The sequence below is a fragment of the Schistocerca americana genome, chromosome 7 (assembly GCF_021461395.2).
Source record: "Schistocerca americana isolate TAMUIC-IGC-003095 chromosome 7, iqSchAmer2.1, whole genome shotgun sequence".
Classification (NCBI taxonomy): domain Eukaryota; kingdom Metazoa; phylum Arthropoda; class Insecta; order Orthoptera; family Acrididae; genus Schistocerca; species Schistocerca americana.
Genome location: NC_060125.1, coordinates 130,593,321 through 130,619,269, shown reverse-complemented (window position 1 = coordinate 130,619,269; position 25,949 = coordinate 130,593,321). Strand labels below are relative to the sequence as shown.

At 40.8% G+C, this 25,949-nt stretch overlaps 1 protein-coding gene across 4 annotated transcripts in view; it reads left to right on the top strand.

The window, feature by feature from the left end:
• The window catches only part of LOC124622138 (GRAM domain-containing protein 2A-like), a 279,154-nt gene that overhangs the window by 237,246 nt on the left and 15,959 nt on the right, over positions 1-25,949 (top strand). For all 4 annotated transcript variants that reach the window (XM_047147766.1, XM_047147765.1, XM_047147764.1 and 1 more), the window contains 3 exons: positions 16,145-16,248; positions 22,680-22,886; positions 23,715-23,844. In XM_047147766.1, the coding sequence (XP_047003722.1) occupies positions 16,145-16,248; positions 22,680-22,886; positions 23,715-23,844 (441 nt within the window). The remainder of the gene's footprint in view (positions 1-16,144; positions 16,249-22,679; positions 22,887-23,714; positions 23,845-25,949) is intronic.

The window sequence follows — 25,949 nt, the reverse complement described above, 5'->3', positions numbered from 1 at the left end:
GAGTAGGTCCGAAAGGTATGTCGTTTTAGTATTTTGAGTGTTTCATACAACCACGCGGCGATGCGCTCACAAAAATTTTAATGCGACTGATACCGGCCGCGAAGCCTTCGTGTTTGTAATAGTTGCTCTCCTTGATGTGTCCCGTGCTGTGGCCAGCACAATAGTCGGATCCCCTGTGGGCGTTGTTTTCTTTTTCGTACTGGTGGGTTCCTAGATGCATGTCTCCCTTATAACAACCAGCAGGGCTATTTGAGACGGACGCAAAATTTTATGTACCGTTGTAGTGAACGATTTGAGACTGACTGTCATCACTTTGAACAGTTACTAAAAATGGCAATAATTTCTTTAAATCAGTATCGGGTCATTTGCGAATAGCAGCGTTTAGACAGGTTTATTTTTTTATTATTATTATGGTATGATTTGGCAGGCGCCATCGTTAGAGGAAGAATTCATAAATCGTGAAATAAAGTTCTGTGACGACTCGAATTAAAGCTGTGCCGAATATTTTCTGGATATTTTGCTACAGGAAAGCCGTGGTCTCCGCTGGATCGTTGCACGAGTTACTGCACCCTGTTTGAATTCTAACCCCCCTTTTATGTTTGTATCTGTGTAGCACGCAGAATATCTGCTCAGCAGTGCAGACGTCGGTGGTATGCGGCGTGTGTTTCGTTTGGAAACATTATTTTCCAGTCACTCGCCGTACTTGTCCTTGACAATTATGACATCCACTTTCCTCTTTGCCCTGCAGCTTGCGTTTAGTACGGTTCGGATCCGTTTTTACGACAGTGTTAGCTGCAAGTTAACAGTGGTAAACAGCAGTAAGGTTCGTATGAAGAGATGGCAGAGGTACTACCCGTGTGTGCGTTCACTTCATGCAGAGTAAGAGCGACGTAACGGCGTTATATTCCGCTGCTCCAAAAGCGACGGCAGCTACGCCTCAGTACCTTTGTTGTTTTGATACTGTCTTTTGTGGTGTATATTTACCAGAAGGATCTATTCTCCTCAGGCACCGTAAAAATATCATTTTTATGATTTTTTGAAAAATTGACGAATCAATCAACGTAATGTTGTTGTACATTATATATTGGTTCTTGGACAACATTTTCTGATTTTTTAAAGAAATTTTCATCATTAGGCCGCCTCCCCCCCCCCCTCCCCTCCCCATCCCAGGAGTTAAAGTTGCTCTGTCCAAAATGATGTGTGTCCACGACGGAAATCCTGCAGTCTGTCTACCTTACCTGAAATAAGAAAAAGAAGCAATGTTCTTAGTCTCTAGGATACTACTCACGGAGAAATAGCACAGCATTTTTGAAAATTGACAACAATAAAAAGATGGCAGAGGTTCCAAACAAAAATGTAGTTTCGTCGTGTGTTTTGGTTACGTTTTTCCCATTGGTATGAATAAATTAAAATACAAAAAAATAACCTATTTCTCCTTGCGGACAGGCCCGAGGAGTAATTAAGCCAAATTTATTAGCGTCCACGTAGTGCATCCCGTCTGCTTGACGACTTCCGTCGTGGACACACATCATTTTGGACAGAGCAACTTTAACTCCTGGAATGGGGAGGGGAGGGAGGAAGGCGGCTTAATTATGACTGAATTTGTTCAAAAAATGAAATGTTGTCCAAGAATCAATAAATAATGTACAACATTACGTTGATTGCTCCATTAGTTTTCCCAAAAAATCGTAAAAATAGCTTATTTGGTAGGCTGAGTGAGTAGAGAGTGCATCCTTAATATACTTCGCTGTCGTGAAGGTATTTTCACCGAATCAAAAATATTTAAGAAAACCAACCGATGGATCGTAGTTACATTACTAATATCTAACGAGCCACTAGAGGTTGCGGTCTCCCCCCATACCAAAATACTGAGAAGGTATTTCTGAAATACCTCCGAAATTTTGTCGTGTGAGTACAGGTTTAGCCCGTACAAGCTGTTCGTCGTTAACGTCAATAACAAACTACACATTAATTTCCAGTCAGCATTTCCTTACCTCAAAACACTCCACTTTTCTATCTAGCATCCTCAACGTGACTCTAGAGGTCTGGGGCGGCCTTGCACATCCTAGTACTGCCGCTTGCTGGGCTCACCGCAGCTTGTGTTGGTAACGCCGCGCCGCCACGCGGTGGCGGAGGAGGGCCGACCGACGCCGCCGCATTCTCCTTCTCGCCCTTTCTGGCGGTGGTTCCTCGCCTCATTGCGTGACTCAACCCTCCCCTCACCTTGCAGTATCGAACTGTCGTCTCTCAGCAGTGCGCACTGGCGAGTTTTAGTGTGCGTGCTCACGCCACCCGGGAACCCCCGCCGATCGCTACAACCGTTTCACTTTTGTTGCCTTTAACCCAAGGTTATTGCTATGTATTTTCGGAAAATACTGACGCGAATTATTTGTGGAAGAACTGAAAAGCGGTAGCAGTCGACCTCGAGAAAGATCACTTTGGATTACCGAGGAATGTAGGAGGGCGTACTGAGCATACGAAATGTAACAGAAGATAAACTTAAGAAAGCCGAACTTTCATTTATAGCTTTAGTAGATTTAGAGAAGTCTTTTGAGTAAACTGGCTGGAACAGACTCCTGGTATCGGGGATGTAATACAGGGAGGGGAAGTTCATCTATAACTTGTGCAGACATTATCTACAGACCTAAGGGTCAAAGAACATGAGGAGGAGAAATAGTTGAGAACGGAATTACATAGGGTTATAGCCTACCCGCAGTGATAATCAGTATGTACACCGAGCAAGCAGCAAAGAACACCAAGAAGAAATACGCATAACGAATTTAAGTTCAGAGAGAAGATACGGAAACTTTTAGGTTTGCCGTTGACACTGTGATTTTCAGACGGCAGAGCACTTGGAATAATAGTTCAATGGAATGGATGTTTCGAAAAGAGGTGATATAATGAATATCAACAAAAATAAAACTAGGGTAATGAAATCCCAGTCGAACTAAAGGAAGATCTGCTGAAATAGTTAAAATAGGGCATGGGGACACTGAAAGGGAATCAGTTGTAATAAATGAAAAGCACCAGTTTGCTTTTGTTCTACAATATTACTCTTATTGTTAACCGGTTTTCGGCTTACAAGGCCATCTTCAGACTCTGAAGATGGACTTGTAAGCCGAAAACCGGTTAACAATAAGAGTAATATTGTAGAACAAAAGCAAACTGGTGCTTTTCATTTATTATAAAGTTGTTCTACCAAGAACCGACGAAAGATTCTTTTAATATGGAAATCATTTCTGGTAATTAGACAGCGAAATAATTGATGATGGCTGCCGAACTAGAGAGGATGAAAATGCACATTGGCGACAACAAGAACAGCGTTTCTCTAAAAGAGAAATTTATGATGGAATACTATCCAGAAGCACTTCTTCTGCAGTGGGTGCTTTCACAGTGTACCCTTCTGGCGCAGGGATACCACCAGCGAACACTTGCAGCTCGCGAGAAGACTCGAGCATGCGGGAAGCCACACGAGGAGACGTATCGTACTTGACAACACGATATCAACTAGGGCTAGGGACCTACTGTCTGCCCACGTTTATCCATTTGTTCGCCTACAGCTTCCCTACGTACATCCATCTGTTCGCCTGCAGCTCACCATATGTAACACGTATCTTCGGCAAGATAATACACCACGTCACCGCTCCCGAGTTTTCTGATAACGATCTGAGGAACAGTCTGTGGGCGTGAGGCAGCTTACGTAGCTCTTCAGATCTCATCTCCTGACCCACACTGGACGTATTTGGGACGCCGTCCACAGGAACTGGCGCGCCTTGCGCCAGGTCCGACCAGCCTCCGTGACTTAGAGGTGACGTTCAACTGGCTGTGGCTCCAGATGGTTCTCCACCACTTTCGGTGCCTCTCAGAACTGATGCTACGACACACCGCCGCCACCAAGTAGGTGGAAGAGGGTCCTCCAGCACTTAAGAGTCGCGCCTCTGCGAGGGAAAGTCGTAAAGTCTTAATTACGACAAGAAAAGAAAGAAACTAACAAGCTACGGCCATGAAACCTGGCCCTTCTCTGCACGTTCATCCTTCAACGCGACACGTTTTTCCAAGCGGTGAATGACATGGCGGAGGCCTTGGTTGTAGATGTCTGCATTTTGGTTCGTCAGGACATCTTCTACCTAGAAAAGTAACTCGTCATCGTTCTGGAAATGCCTTCCACTCAAGGCTTTTCTGATCCAACGAAATGGGAAGTTATCAGTTTGGATGACAAGTCAGGGAGGTGAGGCATTCATGTGTAGCAGCTTAACGAAACTATCGTTTTGATTCGAGGTTTAATATAAAGTTTTTTTTTGGGTTGAATGTGATCCAGACGTTGAGACAAGATCTATAGTAAACAGCTATTTCATTGACATGTAATATTATCATCCATTCAAAGTTAATCACGGCGCATCACTAAGTTCTTAATGGAGGGGACTTGGCAGTACGACGTAACAACAGAATTGGTTGATTTGTGTGTAAAACTCATTCAAATAGGCAGTGATAACAGATCATGTAATGAAAGTAAACACACAGTTGCAGAGTTTTATTCATCACCATTGTTTCCTTCTATGAGTTATTTCGAAATATTGTCCCAGATTTCATCTAAATATTCTCGCTTTGTTGTCATATAAGATCCCGAATCCCGACCAAACAGTGTTTGCATATCATGATTGTGTAGCACTAGCAGAAACTACTTAATTAATTGGACCTCACCATGGAATGCTGATAACAGCGTCCCACTAGTTTCCAGGACTTATCACACACGTAGAAACGCCTACATTACCGCTCGTTCATTATTGTAATCATTCATTCGCATCGCAGAATAGATAACGGAGCTCCTTGATCTTCCCGAGTTTTTTGCAGTCGTCTTAGAGTTTAGACAACCAACCGTAATCATTAAACCAACCACATTTTAGATATATGCAATTCCGTTTAAATGTTTGGGAGTGGGTTCATATAAACATTTTCAGATTATTTCTCTAGCGCTCCACTCACGTATAGCACATTGGCAAAATTAACACACACAACTTTTCGTGCGAAATCTGATTTATTTTATCACTGTGGCCATTTCTCCTTATGTAGGTGTGAGCCAACAAAGTATTTTAGCATTTGTAGAAGAAAGTCCATGATTGAAATTCGCAATTTTCTGAAAATATCGCGTCGCAACGAAAGAGGCCGTTGTTTTATTGAATGCCTCCTGAACTCGGTTATTATGTCCGTGACACACTCCTCTATTATGTGATAATACAAAATTAGATGTCATTCTCTGAACTTTCTCGGTGTCCTCCGACAATCCAGTTTGGTAATGTGTCTATTCCGCGCAACATTATTCCAGATGAGAAGGAACAAGCGTAGCGTAGGTAGTCTCTTTCACAGTTTTGTCGAATCTTCAAAGTGTTGTGTCAATAAAACCCAGCGTTGGGTACAATCAGCAGTGGTACTAGGTTCGAGGTCTGAGGCAAAGGGTAAGGGGTGTACGCAGTTAAGAATTCACGAGATCTCAGTGAACAACCCACACCGCGCACTCGTTAACCAGTCAGCGATTTTTTTCGTTAGAGACAGCCGCTAGAGCGCGCCAGCTCAATTTTTGCCTCTGGCGGCCGTGACGTTAACTTGATGTTAACGCTCCAGTTCCGGTGAAACGTGGAGGAAGAGGGGATTTCTGAGCACCTGGGGCGGATTCAGCGCTGCCTGTTGGCAGACTGAAGGAACAGTCAGTGGTTTTCCCCAGAAGTCGGCGCGCGCTGGCGTCGCAGCGCAGACTGCCAACCAGACAGGTACAGTTGTTCCATATTTTACGCGTGTCGGTTTTCGCGGTCGCCACTGCAGTCGCTGATGTGGAGTAGGCAGTGCGTGCGTAATCACGACTCAGTTGGAGAACCAGAATAAAACGAAAAATCTGGAGATATTCTTCGGCACCGTTGGGCCCGCGAAGACAAATTTAGCCTAATTATATCGCGCACACAGGCATTTAAGCGATCATTCTTCCCGCGCTCCATACGCGATTCGAACGGGGAGAAACGCTAATACTAGTATCTCTCGCTATGAAATTGACAGTGGTCTTGCATAGTATGTACGAAGCTTGGAACTTAAATGGTAGTAGCTATTTATTTACGACTTACACAAAACATACATGTTTCAAGTTTTATTGCGCATCCAAGTAGTCTCCAGCATTGTGTATGACTCACTGCAAGCGGTGTGGATGTCGTACGCAGCGCCAGTTGTGACTTCGTGGCATTCGCTTCAGAACTGTTACAGAAATGCGTCGCGCGATGTACCGATCCATTCGAAAGATCGACACAACTGACGCTGCCAAGAGTGTCCTACGACTTCCACACCGCTGGCAGTAGCTTGTGCACAGTGCTGGTGACTTCTGTAGAACGGGTTGAAACTGTGAAACGTTTATCTGTTTTGTATAAGTTCCAATCCTCGTATGTAATTGTACATTCCTGTTTATCCTTGCACATCGGTATTACAAGAAGCACACATTTTACCAGTGGCGGCTCGTGAGTATACATTCAGGATGTTCACAAATTTTCACATTCAGATAAATATGAGTGTGTGTAGCATTTGCATACTTATCAACATATTTACACAGCCACTGCCAATAATAAATAATAATAATAATAGCGATAACAACAGTATGCATAACATGTCTGAAAAAAGAAAAATTGTTTCTGTCGAACCTAGCTGTTTTGTACAGTGTAGGGAAAGAACGAAATAATGTTTAAGCCTTCTCTACTCTCCGTTTTGCATGTGTGTCTAGGTGGGAGTCTTAGTGCTTTTTTACTTTTTCGGACAAATGTAAAAGTTCCCTAACAAATGTATTAGGTAAAGAATTAACTTCGAGGCTGAAGATCGCGTTGTAACCACGCAACAACTTACGCTTATTGTACACGTTTGTCCTCAATACCCGCTTGTAGCCACGGTTATTTGATTTCGTCACTTTCTCAGTCAGCGGATCTGGTCTGGGAGGCCCTAATTCCTTTGCAGCTAACTTTTCCTGGTAATTTTCTTTCCTGTTAGCGCTTAAAACAGATGCAACAGAGTTCACGCTGACACTGCACAAGAATGCCGATTCCTGCACAGTAAACATCCATCTCCAAAGACAAACTGCCGTTTGTGGAAATGGTTAAATTCGAGCAGTAATATCTACCAACATGGTCACTTGACCAGAATACAAATGAGGCGCTAGAACCGTAAGCCCAACATGTAAGTGAATCGTGAGACAGCTTTTCGCCGAGCGGTTCTAGGCCCTACAGTCTGGAACCGCGCGACCGCTACGGTCGCAAGTTCGAATGGTTAGTTAGGTTCTAGGGGACTGATGACTTCAGAAGTTAAGTCCCATAGTGCTCAGAGCCATTTTAACAGCTTTTCGATGTTGGCCTGCAGCACAGGTAAACCTGACCCAACATAAGGTCAACTGATGTCAGAAGCATGAATACATGCTACAGTATCACAGTCGACGATGATGTTTATGGTTCTCAGCGCCTCAGATTGATTATAAAATCCAAAACTTAATATACTACATCTCACTCAGAGTCGCCACAAACTAGGTTTTTCTATCAGAATAACTATAACACATACCGTCTATAAAGTCATATGAAGCGAAAGTAGAAGTTGCTATGATGTAGTGAATTCTTTCCTTATTCGCGACGGAAAAATAATGGACTGAATTTTCTCATTTTGAGAACTCAGAAGTAGCGATCTGCGTTTCAGTTGGGAAAAACTTCCAGTAGTCAAGACAACATATACTAATTTTAGTGAGTGAATTGGCACATCTGAAGAGTGCGCCACCGTGTAGCGGGATTTATGCCACGCGACAGTGCCATGCTGCAGTGAGCTACCATCTAGTGGCATTGACGTAAACTTGTAGGGGAGTCCATGTGAGGCCTTCTTCATAAGAATAAATCTGATGTAAGCAAACACAAACGCGATGATTGGTCGTACACTGGCGTTGTTGCGCTCTTGGAAGTAGGTGCAACTTAATGTATGTATTAGAGATCTTATTACTGTGTCACTGTGTATGAAACTTTAATATATTCTGATGTATTAACAGCCATCAACGTTTTTCGTAGTCCTGCTTCAGCTACGCAATTTTCATTTAAAAAATCGTGTACAGTCACAGTCTCTGTAACGGGCTTAAACACCACTTGTCCTGTATTTGTCTCGCTGTTCATACCTTTGGTGAAAATGGATGACACCGCTTCCTGCTTTGTAATGAAACGCGCGCGCGGAACACCATTAACGGCTAGAAACAAGTCGTTCTTAATGTTTTCACAATATTACAGAGAAAAACCAGCTTTGACGTTTTTTGGATATGGGAGTGAAGTCAGGTTTAATGTGTAGCGTAAGCGGTAGCGTGAAAGCCTTTCATAAGGGTGTGATTGACGGCTACGGTTCGAAACCCATTTTGTTCGGTTTGAATACATAAATCATTTAAATACGAAACTCATCAAATATATGGTAATTAACTTATACTTAACCATCGTTATCAAGAAAAATGCACGTCTTCTAGTTTCTAATAACATATCGCACGCAAAACTCTGGTTTTCATTGAAAATACACATTCTTAATTCACTCTCATTCACTCACTCACTCACTCACTGGTCATAGCGGACTCGAGAGTCCATTACCGCAGCAACGTATTTTCGCCATCTGTCCCTGTCTTGGGCTATTTCCTTCCATTCACCTTCCATACCTAGGCTCCTCAAATCAGCCTTCACATTGGCCTCCCATCCACGCCTCGGTCTCCCCACAGGACGTTTCCCCTCTAGGTGCCCTACCAGTACTTTGCGCGCTGCCCTGCCCTCATCCATTCGAGCTACGTGACCCGCCCATCGCAGCCTACGTGATTTAATAATACTGATTATGTCAGGGCTTGAATAGAGTTCGTGAACCTCTTCGTTATGCAGTTTTCGCCACTCTCCGTGATGTCATTCCTTCTTGCTCCGAAAATTTTCCTCAAAATTTTGTTTTCAATTACTCGAAACGGCATTTCATTTTGCACAGTGAGAGACCAAGTCTCACACTCATACAGCATAACTGGTAGAATAATAGTTTTGAATATTCTAATCTTTAAATTTCTAGACAATATCCGTGATCAAAGTAATATATTCAGTGAGAAGTAGCACGCATTTCCCGTCCGTAATCCCTTCTTCGGTTCAGATTCAATCTAATTTCTCGAAGTGATGTCCACGCCTAGATACTTAAATGTGTTCATTTTTTCAAACTCAATGTCTCCAACTCTTAACATTTGCTGATCTACTGCTGTTGGCATTCTAGTAGTAACCAGGTATTTAGTTTTGTCTTCACTTCTCCTTAGACCTACATCATCACTAGCCTTGATTGACGCATTCTTAATTACCGATCTTCTATAAAAGATTGTTGAAGTTAAGAAATCATTACAAAATTAAGCTATTTAGAGAAAAATGAAAAATAAAAAATCGAATACTCTTTGTTTGAATATGCCCACTGCTTTATAGCACAGATGTGGTCTCACACGAGGAAGAGTGATAAGTATCGTAGACACACAGAAAACAGGTTTTCACGGCGTCAAGCACACTCTACACATGCTGCATTTTACTATTGCCACCTTATCACTACAATCTTAACCCAACAGAATTGATCTGGAGCCAACTTAAGGAATCTGTCGCGAGAAATAACGAGACATTTAAGTTGCCAAGCGTAATGGAACTAATGCACCAAGCCCTGTGACACACCGCTGCCCCGAATGATGGCGAAATGCATTACAACCCGTCATAAGAGAGGAGGACGACATGCGGACTTTCTGGTGGCTTGGGATTCTGTTGCTGATCGCCTCGGTACCAACACAGCAGTACTGAAATGTATTGCTCGGACTCCAATATGGAAGGAGTTGAGATTACCAGACGACTGGCTTCAATATTTAACCACGTGGTAAAATCCCATCAGTGCGCTTTTCCGGCTCACATAGCTCATGCACAAAAATTACCATTGTTAAAGTCAGGAATTCTTATCACTCTTGTTTTTAATTACAATATTATATTACCTAAGATCGAGAGCGTGTTGTTTTCCGTCCGATCACCTAACAAGCGTATCGCCAGAGTTTTACTATATATTATTTCCTTCGGTTTCAAAATTAAATGACATTCAAAGCTATATTGTTCTCTGCTCGTTCCTTTTTACGTGTTTACTGCAACTGTTCACATAACTGCAGATTAGCTGGGTCACTTGCCTGGCCGGTGCTGTTAAATGCGCAGGTAAAGCTGTTGCCCCGTATTTTCGCCTAGTCGATGTGCGTGTAAAGCACAGCATATAAAACGTACCCTCGTTATCGTACTTGACTGTACTCGAGACAGCTTGGCTTCCGCTCCAAGTGAAGCGAAGTCCAATAAGGTTCTCGCAAACGCGGAAGAATACGTAGTGTAATGTTCACATGAGGTTTGTTCTTATGATGGAGTATAGCTGTCTGTACACGCCGTTAACAGTACAATTCCTTCTGTATTTGGTCCATAAGGATATTACGTGACGCCAGTTACGCATGCGCAGGAGCCCCTTAAAAAGTGCACAAACCCAAGGGGCTCTTGCGAACCTCGCGCCAAGTTTCACGGAGTACAAAGTAAGTAGTAGTAACTCTGGCGCACTCGGAGTCTCCTATCGCACGGCCACTGTCGCGTACTGAGGGAAGCCGGCAGACGGCTGGCGCCTCACGCGAGCGAGGCGTGTGCCAAGTCACGCCTCTGGTGAACTGCGGCCGGACAGTTAGCTCTCGTTTGGCACTCCCAACACTTGCCGGCCTGTACCGGTTGCTAAGGCCTTTCTGGTACGCTTGGCGCCGTACAACCACTTTTCCTATTTTCTCTCCTGGCGTTCGACTAAATTTTCGCCATCCCTTCAGTTCTTGACTAGAAAAACCGCACCAACCCTTAGGGGTGCTTCCCCAGGTGCCGTCACACGTTAGCGTGAGAAACGCATCCGTGGACTGCTACCCGCGTGAACGGGGTGTCGTGGAAAATCCTAAAGAACTGGATACACAGTACTCTAGGAAACCCTGTGACATCCGATGCAAGCGTGAAGGCTCACCAAATGTCTTCTCGGTAGAAGATTGTGACTAGCCCGTCATCAGGGCTTACCAAAGGGGTTGGCGACTTTGCATGATAAAGCCCCTTCCCCCACCAAGAGCGCAGTCGTAGAGAGATCATAGGAAATGACTGATTAAAGGAAAAGAAAAAGGATATAACGCACACATTGCGTGACTCAGAAGATGAGTGGGAGTTTTCATACCGCTCTCGCTCTGTGTTCCATCTGCGAGAAGAAGCCGCTCCCTGGGCCTGCACGCTGTTGCCCACAGTGTCATCTCCAAGTAGCACAAAGAAGCGACCAACCCACCAGACGTCCATCGCTGTCATGTCTTGCGTGTGCTTGATTCACACAGCTGCTGCTTGCACCCCTCGCTCGTATGCAACAGTGGAGCTCTTTCTTGCTGCTGCTTCGCTACACGGTAAGACTGCAGAGTTTGTCGAGTGAGTGCTGAAGCAAATACGCTAGTCTGCTTCTCTCAACGCAAGGTAACGTAGAGTAAAATTATAACAAAAAACAATTCCTGGGAAAGGATACGTTCTTAACTCACAATTAAAACAAAGGGTTTTAGTTGAGAGTTAAGAACGTATCCTTTCCCAGGAATTGTTTCTAATTAACAATTAATGAAGAGCAAATAAAATTAGTTAGAACTCGTGGTACTGAAACCAGTACACAGTAGATGCCATAAACAATTATACATCGATTTTTGCTTTCGATTTCTTTAGAAATTTTATACAATTCATAGTTGAAACAAAAATCCATTTAATTTGTTGTGTGCGATATTTTTAGTAGCTCATTTAAGTAATATTTTACAGTATTTGCTTCATTTTTATGAAAGACGTAAAATTTGACAAGTTCATGTAGCAAAAGTAGTAGCAAGGTAGTTTCACCGAAGGGGTGTACAGCTTTGACGTCTCTTGTAATGACACAGATTCAGCTCAATACTTTCCTGCACGTCGTAGCAGACCTGCTTAACTTGCAGGCGTTAGTTAGCCTAAGTCATGTCATAACGGGTTGAATGATAGAATAATAACTGTCTTCAAGACCACCTTCCCCAATCATGACTACAGCATTTTACAAGTGTTCGCTACCTATATAACATTACCGCTTTAGCTTATGCTACGTTCGCAAAAACTGTGGTTTCTGTATTTGTACGCAGGTGGACAAGGGTTGTATGTATTTTTCGGTCACGTAATAAAAATTCTCGGTTGTTCGAAGAGGTCTCCTGAGGCTGAATAGCGCAAAGTCACTTGAATTTTTGCTTCAGCACTTAGTAGCTGTCACATATTGGTATCTGATTTACAAGTCAGTGATGAAACTCATCCCAGACATTTGTAGTATGTTCTTCAAATTATCTGGGTATCATTTACTGAGTTTCACGTCAACCAAATTATGTGGCCTTGATATCCTGTCTAGAACACAATTCCTAATCCACCGCGAAATTTTCTTCTGCTTTTCTTTCGGTAGTACCACCCGATTTTGGGCTTCAGCAGCGACTGAAACGCAACTTCTTTCTATAAGGTGCTCGTGTATGGTCGGGTCCAAGCGATCAGCAGACACAACTTACAAGGGAACCTCTCCATCGCACCCCCCTCAGATTTAGTTATAAGTTGGCACAGTGGATAGGCCTTGAAAAACTGAACACAGATCAATCGAGAAAACAGGAAGAAGTTGTGTGGAACTATGAAAAAAATAAGCAAAATATACAAACTGAGTAGTCCATGCGAAAGATAAGCAACATCATGGATAGTGAGAGAGCAGGAGCGCCGTGGTCCCGTGGTTAGCGTGAGCAGCTGCGGAACGAGAGGTCCTTGGTTCAAGTCTTTCCTCGAGTGAAAAGTTAAATTTTTTATTTTCAGACAATTATTATCTGTCCGCCCGTCCGTCCACTATATTTGCTGGATTCATATTGCCCACGGAGTACATCTTACGTATTTAATGCACTCCCGTCTAAAGCAGCGAACAGTTAACTGCCAGCCAGGGAGCCTGGTTAGCAGGAATACTCTCTCTTCCGTGCGCTGTAGTCGACAGCCGTCGTGTGTTTCGATGCTTGTTTAGGTGTAGCGTCCCCATACAATGCCGCAGTTACCTCGCATCGGACGGATAATTATTGTCTGAAAATAAAAAATTAAACTTTTCATTCGAGGGAAGACTTGAACGAAGGACCTCGCGTTCCGCAGCTGCTCACGCTAACCATGGAATCACGGCGCTCCTGAGCTCACACTATCCATGATGTTGCCTATCTTTCGCATGGACTACTCAGTTTGTATATTTCGCTTATTTTTTTCATAGTTCCACACAACTTCTTCCTGTTTTCTCGATTGATCTGTGTTCAGTTTTTCAAGGCCTATCCACTGTCCCAACTTATAACTAAATCTGAGGGGGCGTGCGATGGGGAGGTTCCCTTGTTAGTAGAAACGTCAGTCCGAGTGGACTAGCAACAACAGGTGGGGGCGCTCGCAAATACACGAAAGCTACTGCGGAACAGCTTTCGTATCCACGACCTGCTATAGGACAATTGTGCCAAATTTCAACTAATACCAACATCTCATGTTAAACAAGCTAATCTTCGAAATAGATGTCTCTTAGGCCAGGTGTGGCTCATCAATTAGGACATTTTCTGTTCTTGTGGAATAAAAAAAGCACACTTTCTCACCAATCTTGGCTTTTCTATTGATAAGCAAAGGCACTTGACCAAGTTAAAAATAGTGTAAGCGAACTGGCGTGTGGAGCATAGAAACGCGTGTAACAGAAAACATTCACACTAACTTGGGCTCGTGCTCTTTTAATATTACTAAAGTATTCTCTCTCTCTCTCTCTCTCTCTCTCTCTCTCTCTCTCTCTCTCTCGATTGCGGGAGTGGGTGGGTGTCTGGACAGGTGCGAGAATGTGTATACCTCTACTAGAAAAAAAGAGTGTGAATACTTTTTTCTGCTACTTGTATCAAACATTAGTCCACTATAGCCGAGTGGTTGCCGCATTTTCTTTATTTTGCGTATTGTCCCACCTAGAAGTTTCCATTACCTGTATTGTTATTAATTAGTGTAAGAACAGAGGAAGACACTTAGGTAGAAAATACACTCTTGGAAAAGAAGTATGGTTCTTAACTTTTAAGTCTGGCGTACGGGTATCGATAAGTGTTATTTTGATTTCTGTCATAAGATAAAAATTTGCACTTTTATTTATTAGCCATTTTTAACCATTCAAATGAACTCATCATTTGCCAGTAAACTGAAGGCTGAAATATTATATGCAACCAATTGTCCATGGAAAATATAAAACATAGTACACGCATGATATCTAAAATTATCGTGGAAAAATTGGTCGTCTAATATCATTTTCTTTGACTTGACTTGTTCTGTATTACTAGTTCATGTAGCCTACAGAGCCAACTAAAAGGTCAAATATAATCGAAACCGTACATCTTACATTAGTTTTATGCATTCTTTCACAGAAATTATAGTATCGCAATATTTAGTTAATAGCTTTTGCATACATTGGATCTAAACGGGCTGGTAATTCGGTTCTTTCGTGATTCCCTATGGAGATGCGTATTCACGACTTGTCATGGAGACAATTGGCTTAATTACCTGGTCTAGTATGTTGTTAAAGTACAACTTAATGGGGGCCTGTTCACTTCATAAATTGCCAGAAGAATTGAGAGTTGTAAGTCACATATAATAAAACATCGGAACAAAACGAAACCTTTCACCGGTTATTAACGGTAGTATCCATATCGTACTCAAACTGATTTGCGGACGGCTATGGCAGATTACGTGTATAATGAAACCGAGGTACTGAGTTTTCAGAACTGTCTGATTTTGAACAGTAAGTTAGAGACTTACCAGTGCTTGAAACGAAAACAACTTCTTGTTCCTGTAGTGCATCCATAGGTCAGCATCTCTGAACTGCCGTGTGTATAGCACTATAGCGACACATTTCTGTGTTACGAATGCATATCAGGTGAGTTAGATTTTTAATGCCTTCTAATCTTCCACAGATAAAATATATAGTATATAAAAAAATTGACGGTAGCGCCAAATCATTACTTGGAGTAATAAATTTGTACCGTATCTTATAGTCGTTCCATAATTAAAACATGTATTGTATGTACCTTATGTGTTTGCTTTTCTGCATCTAGGAAAAGAATCACATTTAGAGTTGTCTCTAAAGGTTGAAACATACTTTGGTGTGCTCCAAACGTAAAAAGAGTGTGACATGCGGGTATAGGCTACACGCTAGGAAAAATGTTCGTAGAAACTCACGTTGATTTACATACAGACTTAAGAACAGTAATTTCTACCATGACAACTTATCGGATCCGTAATAGAGCATTAAAGAGTTTAAATATTGAAATGTGTATCTTCCACTACCTGTTCAGCATGCGATAATTTCCTTTCTTGCATGAGAGACTTTCGAGGAAACCTTGAAAAAGCTAATGACACACTTCACAAACATGAGTTAATATCTTAAGTCACTTGGATCCCACACTGTGTAAGCTATGGTATCTTGTTCTACATGCAACTAAATAAAGATATATTTAAATATAAGCTTTCTTATTTCTGATGGAACTTTGCTGTTTCCTCTCTCTCTCTCTCTCTCTCTCTCTCTCTCTGTGTGTGTGTGTGTGTGTGTGTGTGTGTGTGTGTGTGTGTGTGTGTGTCAGATTTGACATAGCCTTTACCTGGTTGAACTGGAATCATTAAGTCCTTACTACTTTTTAACTGAATGCTTCTATTTTGTGACATCAAAAAATTATTTTCCTTATTTATGATGAACTCTTAGTCACATTGTCTATAACAACCCTTTCCTGTGATTTTCCATCTGTCAAAGACTACAGGATGAAGTAAAAACATTTAGCAAGAGCCATATGCATACCAGAAATGTTATGGCAGCCTGAAGCTATGAACTAGTCATCCAGGTGTGCCTTGATAGCTCAGTTTGTAAAATACTAAGAGTTTAAGATATGAGATTCAGGTACAAAGTAGGAGAACAAAGTTTTTAATCCACTGGGAAGGTGCAGTTTTGCGTTTATATGAAAATAATTGTTGAGCTTGCCAGGATAATGTAAGTGATTGTTACCTTTTTGTTTCAGATTATTCCTGTGCTCTGGTCGGTGATATACTTCTTCAGGGTCATCTGTATATTACCAAGAACTATTTTGCATTCTATTCCAATGTGTTTGGATATGTTACAAAGGTAAGACATAGCTGGCCACATGCCTTTAGTCATGTACAACATTACTTTTACGATCAAACAGTGAAGCAATTGCAGCTTTTTACATGAATGAATCTGGTGAAAGCTTACATTGTCTTTCAGTTTGCTGTTTGTTATTGTTATTGTAATGGTTAAAGAGTAAAAAGGCTAATAAGATTAAATGTTATTTGATTTCAGAATAAATTGCTATTTCGTTGTAGTCACTTGTTGTTGTTGTCGTTGTTGTGGTCTTCAGTTTAGAGACTGCTTTGATGCAGCTCTCCATGCTACTCTATACTGTGTGAGCTTCATCATCTCCCAATACCTACTGCAACCTACATCCTTCTTAATCTGCTTAGTGTATTCATTCTTGGTCTCCCTTTACGATATTTACCCTCCACGCTGCCCGCCAATACTAAATTGGTGATCCCTTGATGCCTCAGAACATGTCCTATCAACCGATCCCTTCTGCTAGTCAAGGTGTGCCACAAATTTCTCTTCTCCCTAATTCTATTCAGTACCTCCTCAGTAGTTATGTGATCTACTCATCTAATCTTCAGCATTCTTCTGTAGCACCACATTTCGTAAGCTTCTATTCTCTTGTCGAAACTGTTTATCGTCCATGTTTCACTTCCATACATGGTCACACTCCATACAAATACTTTCAGAAATGACTTCATGACACTTAAATCTATACTCGATGTTAACATATTTCTCTTCTTCAGAAATGCTTTCCTTGCCATTGCCAGTCTACATTTTATATCCTCTCTACTTCGACCATCATCAGTTATTTTGCTCCCCAAATAGGAAAACTCATTTATTACTTTAAGTGTCTCATTTCCTAATCTGATTCCCTCAGAATCACCCAATTGAATTCGACTACATTCCATTATCCTCGTTTTGCTTTTGTTGATGTTCATCTTATACCCTCTTTTCAAGACACTGTCCTCTCCGTACAGCTGCTCTTTCAGGTCCTTTGCTGTTTCTGACAGAATTATAATATCATCGGCGAACCTCAAAGTTTTTATTTCTTCTCCATGGATTTTAATTCCTTCTCTGAATTTTTCTTTTGTTTCCTTTACTGCTTGCTCAATATACAGATTGAATAACATCGGGGAGAAGCTACAGCCCTGTCTCACTCCCTTCCCAACCACTGCTTCCCTTTCATGCCCCTTGACTCTTATAACTGCCATCTGGTTTCTGTACATGTTGTAAATAGCCTTTCGCTCCCTGTATTTTACCCGTCACCTTCAGAATTTGAAAGAGAGTATTCCAGTCAACATTGTCAAAAACTTTCTCTATGTCTACAAATGCTAGAAACTTAGGTTTGCCTTTCCTTAATCTATTATCTAAGATAAATCATATGGTCAGTATTGCCTCACGTGTTGCAACATTTCTATGCAATCCAAACTGATCTTCCCCGAGGTCTGCTTCTACCAATTTTGCCATTTGTCTGTAAAGCATTCGTGTTAGTATTTTGCAGCCGTGGCTTATTGAACTGATAGTTCGGTAATTTTCACATCTGTCAACATCTGCTTTCTTTGAGATTGGAATTATTATATTCTTCTTGAAGTCTGAGGGTATTTCGCCTGTATCATACATCTTGCTCACCAGATGGTAGAGCTTTGTCAGGACTGGCTCTCCCAAGGCTATCAGTAGTTCTAATGGAATGTTGTCTACTCCCGGGGCCTTGTTTCGGCTTCGGTCTTTCAGTGCTCTGTGAAACTCTTCACGCAGTATCATATCTCCCATTTTCTTCATCTACATCCTCTTTCATTTCCATAATATTGTCTTCAAGTACATCACCCTTGTGCAGACCCTCTATATACTCTTTCCACCTTTCTGCTTTCCCTTCTTTGCTTAGAACTGGGTTTCCATCTGAGCTCTTGATATTCATGCAAGTGGTTCTCTTTTCTCCAAAGGTCTCTTTAATTTTCCTGTAGGCAGTATCTATCTTACCCCTAGTGATATATGCCTCTACATCCTTTCATTTGTCCTCTAGCCATCCCTGCTGAGCCATTTTGCACTTCCTGTTGATCTCATTTTTGACACGTTTGTATTCCTTTTTGCCTGCTTCATTTACTGCATTTTTATATTTTCTCCTTTCATCAGTTGAATGCAATACTTCTTCTGTTACCCAAGTATTTCTGCTAGCCCTTGTCTTCATACCTACTTGATCCTCTGCTGCCTTCACTATTTAATCTCTCAAAGCTATCCATTCTTTTTCTACTGTATTTCTTTCCCCTGTTCTTGTCAATCGTTCCCCAATGCTCTCCTTGAAACAGTCTACAACATCTGGTTCTTTCAGTTTATCCAGCTCCTATCTTCTTAAATTCCCACCTTCTTGCAGTTTCTTCAGTTTTAACCTACAGTTCATAACCAATAGATTGTGGTCAGAGTCCACATTTGCCCCTGGAAATGTCATATAATTTAAAACCTGGCTCCTAAATTTCTGTCTTACCATTATATAATCTATCTGAAACCTTCCGGTGTCTTCAGTCCTGTACCATGTATACACTCGTTTTTCATGTTTCTTGAAGGAAGTGTTAACTATGATTAAGTTATACTCTGTGCAAAATTCTACCAGGCAGCTTCCTCTTTCATTCCTTACCCCCATTCCATATTCACCTAGCCTACTACTTTTTCTTCTCTTCCTTTTCCTACTTTCGAATTCTAGTCACCCATGACTATTAAATTTTAGTCTTCCTTCACTATCTGAATAATTTCTTTCATCTCTTCATACATTTCATCAATCTCTTCATCTGCAGAGCTAGTTGGCATATAAACTTGTACTACTGTGGTGGGCGTGGGATTCGTGTCTATCTTGGTCACAATAATGTGTTCACTATGCTGTTTGTAGTAGCTTACTCGCATTCCCATTTTTTTAAAATTCATTATTAAACCTGCTCCTGCATTACCCATATTTGATTTTGTATTTTTAACCCTGTATTCACCCCTTTTTAAATTTTCTAACCTACCTGCCCGATTAAGGAGTCTGACATTCCGTGCTCCGATGCGTAGAACGCCAGTTTTCTTTCTCGTGATAACAATGTCCTCCTGAGTAGTGCCTGTCCGGAGATCCGAATCGGGGACTATTTTACCTCCGGAATATTTCACCCAAGTGGACGCCATCATCATTTAACCATACAGTAAAGCTGCATGTCCTCGGAAAAAATTACTGCTGTAGTTTCCCCTTGCTTTCAATCGTTCGTAGTACCAGCACAGAAAGGCTGGTTTGGTTAGTGTTACAAGGCCAGATCAGTCAATCATCCAGACTGTTGCCCCTGGCTTCTCAACAGATACCCCTCTGTTGTGGTTGCACCTACGGTACGGCTATCTGTATCGCTGAGGCACGCAAGCCTCCTCATCAGTTCATTCTCATTATAAAAGAATAAGGTGAATGCTGCACATGAATTGGCATGAACATAATTTCAACTGTGTTAGTAATAACTGAGCATTATACTGTTTAAGAGAAAAAACTTACATAGAAGATCTACGAATAAAAATTTTCATTTGGCCATCTGGTGCAGATATGTATGTTCATCCAGAATCCATGAGGCACACACTAGTGGTGTGTTACACTGTGCAATATGTAGCATTGGTAGATCACAGATTTTGTAATTTATAATTCTGGACTACACTGCTTTACAGCACCACACTGCACCACACTGCAGTACTTGGTATGAGCTGGACTTCCTCATCTGTGTGGATGGTCAGCCCCTGTGAGCTGAGGTGAAACTCAGAATTCACAGGGGTTGCTCTGCTGTGCCACCAAGGTTTAGATATTGGGAGATGGGTGTAATCATCTCAAAGGCTGCTTCCAGAAGGTTGTTGTAGGTAGATGTTTTGTCGTGGTGAGTCTCATTATTGTGATGTATGGCCTCTTCTTGGTTCTCTCTCAGCCATGTATGCTTGCAGTTTACAAGTGGATATTTTAGCTGTTAGCAGGTTCAACTTATCCCACAGCTCTTCATTTCTTATTATGTGGTAGACTGTTGTATTACTAAATGCATCATTATCACAAAGGGGAGTACTTTTCCATTTCCATAACCTAGCACTGTCACTACACATGTCAGTTAAGTTTAAGGGCGCCCCCCCCCCCCCCCCCCCTAATGTTCTGCTACGGAAATTCAATCAAGTCACTTCACAACAAGGTTTATTCTTGTAGAATATTCTTACTAAAACACCTATTCAAATTAACAGCTACAGCCCATCATTCAAAAGTGCTATTTCATCTGTAATATCAGTCCCATCTGGGATAAACATGCTGCCTTTCAGTCAATGTTGTGTCACCTAACATTTATCACCACAAGTCATGTCAACTTCCAAATTGAATTAAATGCAGTCAAACAAAATAGCATCAAACAATGGCTACCCTCCTGCATGGGGGCGGGAGGGGGGGGGGGTGTACTGTCTTCTTTACCCTATTCTCAACCTGCCTATCAAGACCACAGTAAATTGTGCAGAATTCCATGTTTAGGAAAAGTCTCTCTGAATGTAGGCAGAAAGCTTAAGTCCAGGGACTTTAAACCCAATTTTATCTGCGCAACACTGTTGGAAACATTTTGCCAATGGTCGAAACAGCAAATCAGCCTTGGGAAAGAGTGGAATATGCAAAATCACTTGTAATTGTGTCAGATTCTATGTAAGTCAATATGGCAGAGCAGTATGTGCCCACTTGAAGATGGAAACGTAGAAACAGACTCCACTTTGGCCGACCACCTGCTTAGAGGCAGCCACATTTACAAAGTGCAGCATGAGATCTTACACCACATGAATAAAGGGAGGAAGATGAACTACCTTGAGACTACTGGAAATTAATAAACAATGTCCATTTGCCCACTTTGCTTGGTACTGAATGACCTGATGGAGTTCCAGTAATCTCCACTTTTAACATCATTTACTACTCATGATTCTATTCCGGACATTTTTTAGGTTACCACCCTTACTCACATTCCCATTTTTTCTTTTATTGTTACTTTAATTTCATTAGTGTGCATTATCTGTTTGTAATGTAAGACCTGTTAAAAGCAAGACTATTTTGTTCAGCCACTCACTTGGGATATCTCGCCAAAGTTTATTATTTTCTTTTCAGAGGGTTGTTGGTATAGTTTTAAGCTAAATGATCGTATATCACACTGTCCATGAAATAATATCGGTCATTTTAGCCCTAAATCAAACATTTGAAGTTGTTATCTTTGGAAAGCAAGATACTCTGTAGATCTACTTGTTTAAAATATTTGCTTCTAAAATTTCACAGCAACACACATCTATCTTTGTACCTAATGATGGTACAATATATACCTATTGATGTCATAATAGTCAAAAAATGGTTTGTAAAGTAAATACTGTAATAAATATTTTGTAGAATACTACACCAGTGTCCTGTGTATTTTCATTCATAATGAAATCTGGTTGTTGGAGACATAAACGTACTACATTTCATTGTAGAGATTTCACAGAACATGCATGTACTCAGGTCAGTTAGTAGTGATGTTGTTGTGAAGCTATCAGGGAAGTATTAAACACAGTCATTATGTAGCAAGAACTAAAGAATTACCAGATAGTAACACCTAACTGTGAAACATACTGATGAACTAGCCACTAGACATCATTGTCACATGGTTTCTGTTACATGCTAGTTAAAAACGCCAATTACAAAGAAATCTGATGAGTAATGATAGAACAAATACACATCATCTTGTAAGAGTGATGTCAGGCAGGCAGTCATTGGCCTATGGAATGGTGAAATGTGGCTAATAGAGTGAGGAGTCGCAAAACAAGTTGTGTCCCCAGATTAGCATGTGTTAACTGGGCAGATTCCAGTGTGTGCTGTAGCAACAGTAAAAGAAGAGTATGTATGTTGAATCTCCCCCCCCCACTCGACAGAAAAATTAACTCCGTTAGCAGAAGAATGGCACGTTTTTTTTTTTGTTTTTTTTTTTAAAAAAAAACCCCTCAGCATGTTTCAGGAATAATGGAACAAAATTTTGCCTTTATCATATAGGACTTACAGAAATCCTTGCCCATAATTGAAGATAGTGGTAAAAGCAGGTGACATACGATTAAATACATTTACGGTGTCTTTGCAATGGTCAGTAATAGCTTTTGAGACACTTTAGGGAACATAGTGTAGGCTATATTTATGTCTGGATATTTCATTCAGCAATATGCCAACCAGCTTCAACATCTTGTCATGTGAAAACAAAATTATTGGCTCACGATTGATACCATTCCTATTGATATAACTGTAATGCTAATTTTGGAGCATAGGCACTATTTTAAAAATGACCGAAATCTTTAACCTTTGCTTGCAGATTTCTGTTCTTCCAGCTTAAGAGACATAATCACTTCGCGCAACAAATAACTTTGCCACTCAGCAATGTGCAGTCACATGAACATTTAAGCCACGATTTCTTTTCTTTTTATTTTAGTTGCTCATTCCCACAGTATCAGTAACGAAGATCAGTAAAGAGAAGACCGCATACATTATACCAAATGCTGTTGGCGTTTCCACTGCAGAAGGAAAGCACGTGTTTGGCTCTCTGCTGTCACGAGATTCCACCCATCGACTAATGACGCAAGTTTGGAAAGCAGCTCAGCAGCCTGACCCCCAGGGAAACTTGCTTCCTATTGAACAGGTAAATAGTAAGGGCTAGTTTTCTTTACTTGGTCTATTTCAGGTTTTAAGTATTAAATTCATTTTTCTGAACCCCCATGAATATACAGAATTTCATGATTTGGTCCAGATCATGAGTCAACGATGATATCTGTATCGAGTAAGGCATTGTGTATGCAGACACCGATTATTCATCAAAAGTGATAGCTGTAGTGTTTTCAAATAAAGATGTCCTAAATCCATATTTGGTTTGAACCCACAGTGCTTTACTGAGTGTGATTCTAATAGAAGTAGATTGCTATTGCCAGCCTCCAACCTGAGAACTGATCTATTAAGCCAGTTACTGGGAGATCCAGTGACTTAAACTCCTATAAAAATTGTAAGACCCTTGGGGGTTCCAATTGCAGGCTACTAAATTTGTACTTAACCATAAAATCACTAAGTCAAATATGAATATACATTTTGTATTTTGTGCCATCTTTCATTTCATATGCTGTTGAAAGTAAAACATAAACTTCATAAGATGTGACTGCAGCTTGTCACATAAATACAAATTTTTCTGTGGACATAGTCAAGCATCTGGAGGGTGTTATATGTATTGTGGTGATATTGTAGAATGAGAAATCTGCAAACAACTACTGTTATCTAATCATCAGTGTCATTAATATTTTATAAGTCATGTGCAATATAGTCACAATAATATAACTGAATTTAATATGTGGTAGCCTGAATGTTATCTCAAACAGCTTATGTATTTTATTACCTGTATTCCTTAAACATTCTCTCAGAACACTTACTGCACCCTATAAACAATATTTGTATTCATACATAAGATTTTTTTTTTCCAAAGGTTATGAAAGATGAGGTGGATTCAGCAAGTGGAGATGTGAAAGATGACGATGATTCATCTGTTTCTGGCAGTGATAGATCTTGTGCTCCATCATCTCTTGAATGCAACACAAACATAAATCAGCCAGAAGGTAGGTGTTTAACCACAACTGCAATTCAGAAAGCTGTTAGCATGCTTTAAGACTAAACAGCATAAATTATTGTTTGTTGTGTTTAAAATGTCATAAGTAAACAATTTAATCAAATACCTATATGATGTAAATAGAGGCAGCTTTTCTGCCTCAACATCTGCTGCTAAGCCATTACTAATACTGATACTGATACCTCGAAGAAGAAGGAAAGAAGGAGAGAGCAGCACATCAAAAAATAAACGACAGTTTGCACAGCCATTCCCTTTTAACAGAGGTATCCACCTGAAAACAATATGAAGATGTCCACTTATAATTATATTTGCAGTCATCTTGCAAGAAATATTGCAGTCTTTCCAAACAAACGAGAGTAAAAAAAATTGAAACAGTTCAGTTCACTCGACAGGTGCCACAAAGAAGAAGAAACAATGCTTTAACATTAACTATTCATCTGCATCTATACAATGCAAACCACTGTGAGGTGTGTGGCAGAGAGTAGGTCCCATTGTTACTAGTTATTAGGGTTTTTTCCTGTTCTATTCACATATGGAGTGCAGAAAGAATGACTGTTCAAATGCCTCTGTGTGTCCAGTGATTAGAATAGTCTCATTTTCACGATCCATTTATGAGTGATACATATGGGGTATTAGTATACTCCTAGAATCATCATTTAATGCTGGTTCTTGAAACTTTGTTAGTAGACTTTCTCAGGATAGTTTATGTCTATCTTCAAGAGTCTTCCAGTTCACTTTCTTCAGTATCTCCCTGGCACTCTTTCATAGCTCAAACAAACCTGTGACCATTCCTGCTGCCCTTCTCTGTATACATTCAGTATCCTGTATTAAGGCTATCTGGTATGGGTCCCACACATTTGAGCAATATTCTAGAACCGGCTGCACATGTGATTTGTAGACCGACTGCATTTCCCCAGTATCCTACCAATAAATTAAAGTCTACAATCTGCTTTGCCCACAACTGAACCTATGTGATTGTTCCACTTCATATCCCTACAATATGTTACACCCAAGTATTGGTATGAATTGGCAGATTCCAACAGTGACGCTTTGATATTATAGTTGTAGGCTATTATGTTTTTTTCATTTTGTGAAGTGAAGTGCAAAGTTATACATTTCTGAACATTTAGAGCAAGTTGCCACTCTGTGGCTCATGTTGAAATCTTATAAAGATCTGACTGAATATTTATACAGCTTCTCTCAGATAGTACTTCATTATAGATAACTACATTAACTTAAAAAAGCCTGATTTTACTATTAATATTATCTGCAAGGTCATTAATATACAACATGAACAGCAAGGGTCTCAACACACTTCCCTGCAGCACAACTGATGGCGTCACACTATCGAAGATAACATGCTATGTCCTCGCTACCAAAAAGTTCTCAATCCAGTCACAAATTTCACTTGATACCCCATACTATCATACTGTTGATAATAAGCATAGGTGCAGCACTGAGTCAAATACTTTCCAGAAATCAAGAAATACTGCATCTACCTGGTTGTCTTGATCCAAAGCTTTCAATATGTCACGTGAGAAAAGTGCAAGTTGGGTTTCACATGATCGATGTTTATGAAATCCATGCTGGTTGGCATTGAGGAGGCCATTCTGTTCAAGATCATCATTATGTTTGCACTCAGAATATGTTCTGAGATTCTCAAAGAACTCGATAACAGGGATATTGGACAGTAGTTTTGTGGATCATTTCTTGTAGAGAGGTGTGACCTGTGCCTTTTTCCACGAACAGTGTACAGTTTTTGTTTGAGCAATCTACAATAGATTATAGTGAGAAGAGGGGCTAACTCATCTGCAAATTCAATATAGAATCTGACAGAGATTCCATCAGGCCCTGAAGCTTCGTTCAATTTTAACGATTTTAGCTGTTTCTCAACATCACTGACTGTAACACTTATTCAATTCATCTTTTCAGTGGTACAAAGCTTAAACTGGAGCATTTGTCTTGGACTTTCCATTGTAAAGAAGTATTTGAAAACGGAGTTGAACGTTTCAGCTTTTGGTTTGCTACCCTCAGTTTTAGTTCCTGTCCCATTTAATAGGACTGAACACCAGTTTTGGTTCCACTAACAGCCTT